This window comes from Typha angustifolia, chromosome 6 (assembly GCF_048772165.1).
Source record: "Typha angustifolia cultivar Huaian chromosome 6, ASM4877216v1, whole genome shotgun sequence".
Lineage (NCBI taxonomy): Eukaryota > Viridiplantae > Streptophyta > Magnoliopsida > Poales > Typhaceae > Typha > Typha angustifolia.
The window spans coordinates 9153518-9156853 of NC_133244.1; the positions used below are offsets into that span (position 1 = coordinate 9153518).

At 45.1% G+C, this 3336-nt stretch overlaps 1 protein-coding gene across 1 annotated transcript; it reads left to right on the forward strand.

The window, feature by feature from the left end:
* The first annotated feature begins 1623 nt into the window (after window positions 1-1623).
* Window positions 1624-3336, forward strand: LOC140761442 (probable inorganic phosphate transporter 1-3). The gene has a single exon (XM_073098768.1). It carries the CDS (start codon window positions 1624-1626, stop codon window positions 3208-3210), a length of 1587 nt encoding a protein of 528 aa, XP_072954869.1. The 3' UTR covers window positions 3211-3336.

Genomic DNA, 3336 nt, shown 5'->3' on the forward strand with positions numbered 1-3336 from the left:
CTTTGTTTTCTATAGTCATTAAGTAGTTGATGATTGTATAACAATGATGAGTTATAATTCCATCCTAGACATAGAAGATGATTAGTGTCTAAATCTCTATTAATTTTGCTTCTATTTATAATACCATTTGGTAATTGTACGTTTTGATTTGATTAGTTATCTCGCGAGTTCCACATAATCTTATATTTGGTGCAAAATTAATAGATGAGACTAAGAATCTGGATTGCAAATTTCATATTCTCCATAAGAGAGGGAATATAACATCCTACCTAGAGAGTGAGATGATAATATATTCCTCATAGAGAGAGTAGAGAAATAGGGGTCTTATTACTATATTATTCTTATATAAGAAATAATAATTAGATATATAAAGGATAAAATATCAAGCTTAATTACTTAAAATTTTATTTAATATTTTGTACTTTATATTTATTTATAATATGTCTATATTAAAAGACTTTCAAATTTTTATTATTACTATTAAATATTTTTAATATAAACATACTCTATTATTCATATAACGTTTGGGTTTTAATTCTGATCATTTTGAAATAAATGTGATTAATTTTAATAAATAATTTAATATAAATGTAAGATAATCAATAATAATTTATAATAGTAACTGATTTTATTAAAAAAATGTATTTTGAGAATAATAATATAACTTTATTTTATTATCCCATATATAGATATAGCCTTGTATAAATTAAAGAGTAGATTAGAATTGTAACACGAGACTAGTAATAGTAAGAGATACGTTATCCATAAGTCTTTGGCTTATCCACTCTTATCAAATCGTACAACTTAACGCATTTTAGTACTTTTTTCCACAGAAAAATTAAAGGAATAAGAACATCTCACATTTAGCCGGTTCACGTAGATTAAATCTCCGACACGATCCTCTCAATCAGGTAAGACGGATTTCTATATCGTTGATATATACTTTACGCCGTAATCCAGGTAGGGAAGCGACATTGCCATAATATATTCTGGTGGCATGGTTGACCGCAAAATAGATATTCCCCTAATTATCATCATTTTTATTAGCAGAGAGAGAGAGAGAGAGAGAGAGAGAGCATATTCTTACGAGTGATTCCCTTCCCTTTCTCACTATATATAGGGTGCAATCCATTGAATCCAATATACAAGCTTTGTAGCCTTCTTGATCTCCTCTCGTAAGGTAGCAAAGCTCTCTCCACTTTTAATGCCTTTCTTCTTATCTTTATTACTAGAAATAGGATCATCTCTATTAGTTATACTTCTGGGTCTCCGATTAAAGAGGGCATGGCATGCAACGGTACTTGGTCCACAGTTGGTGGCCTGACTACTAATTGATACGTTTAATCTACTGCTAAGTGCTAAATGAGTTGGTCTTTTAAAACAATCTTTTGTCTATCGTTTTCTTTTTCGTACCCATGTACGGGCAATCCTCTTTTCTTCTTCATTTTGTCATCATATATATGCATGCAAGAATTAATCCGTTTGAATGTTGGTAAAAAATACTTGAATTGATGGAGAACTTAAGGGTTGACTTGGGCTACTCTTTGTTCGATAGCTTGCAGGTGCCGGGGAGATCGTGCGATCGAGGGGCTTGATCATTGCACGAGAAGAAATTAACTAACAATGGCGAGGGAGCAGCTCCGGGTGTTGAGCACCCTCGATGCGGCGAAGACGCAGTGGTACCACTTCACTGCGATCGTGATCGCCGGGATGGGGTTCTTTACCGACGCTTATGACTTGTTTTGCATATCCCTCGTCACCAAGCTCCTCGGCCGCATCTACTACTTCGATCCAAACTTCGATTCCCCCGGAAGCCTCCCACCTAACGTGGCATCCGCAGTTAATGGCGTCGCCTTCGTCGGCACACTCGCCGGCCAGCTCTTCTTCGGATGGTTGGGAGACAAGCTCGGACGGAAGAGCGTCTACGGCTTCACCCTCCTGCTCATGGTGGTCTGCTCCGTCATGTCCGGCCTCTCCTTCGGTAAAAGCGCTAAGGGGGTAATGGCGACCCTCTGCTTCTTCCGATTCTGGCTCGGCTTCGGCGTCGGCGGAGACTACCCGCTCTCCGCCACCATCATGTCCGAGTATGCCAACAAGAAGACCCGTGGTGCCTTCATTGCCGCCGTCTTCGCCATGCAGGGCTTTGGCATCCTCTTCGGCGGTATCGTAGCTCTTATTGTATCGGCCGGGTTCAAGAATAAGTACCAGGCACCGCCCTACAGCGTCGACCGAGCCGGCTCCACCGTCCCGGAAGCTGACTATGTCTGGCGGATCGTCGTCATGTTCGGCGCCATCCCGGCCGCGCTCACCTACTACTGGCGGATGCAGATGCCCGAGACGGCGAGGTACACCGCCCTCGTCGCCAGGAACACGAAGCAGGCGGCCGCCGACATGTCGAAGGTCCTCCAGATGGAGATCACCGAGGACGTCGAGAAGATCGATCGTGGTGTCGTAGGCGGAGACGACTGGGGACTCTTCTCGAAGCAGTTCGCTCGCCGCCATGGGATCCACCTCCTCGCCACGACGAGTACTTGGTTCTTCCTCGATATCGCCTTCTACAGCCAGAATTTGTTCCAGAAGGACATCTTCAGCAAGGTAGGGTGGATCCCCAAAGCCTCCACCATGAACGCCATCGAGGAGGTCTTCCGCATTGCCCGAGCCCAGACCTTCATCGCCCTCTGCGGTACTGTCCCCGGATACTGGTTCACCGTCGCCCTCATCGACATCGTCGGACGTTTCTGGATCCAGCTCATGGGGTTCTTCATGATGACCGTCTTCATGCTGGGCCTCGCCTTCCCCTACCATCACTGGACCACCCCCGGAAATCACGTCGGCTTCGTCGTCATGTATGGGCTCACCTTCTTCTTCGCCAACTTCGGGCCCAACAGCACCACCTTCATCGTGCCCGCCGAGATCTTCCCCTCGCGGCTGCGCTCCACGTGCCACGGTATCTCAGCCGCCGCAGGTAAGGCCGGCGCCATGATCGGGGCCTTCGGTTTCCTCTACGCCTCACAGTCCAAGGACATGTCCTCCCGGGACCGCGGCTACCCTGCCGGCATTGGAATCCGCAACGCTCTCTTCGTGCTCGCCGTCGCCAACTTCCTCGGCATGGTCATGACCCTCTTCGTCCCCGAATCGAAGGGGGTCTCCCTCGAGGAGATGTCCAAGGAGAACGTGGGCGAGGATGAAGAAGGATCTACCAGAGTCTAAGGTTGTTAATATCTAATTAATTGGGTGCATGTTTCTTTTCTTGTCTTCGTGCTTGCATATGTCGTCTTGCTTTTATTGCCCTTGTTATTTTCCTCTGGCAAGTTTTTGCGTATGTTTGCGATGTAA

Coding starts and splice junctions, on each gene's coding strand:
- LOC140761442 (XM_073098768.1), top strand. CDS start 1,624: ATGGCGAGGGAGCAGCTCCGGGTGTTGAGCACCCTCGATGCGGCGAAG.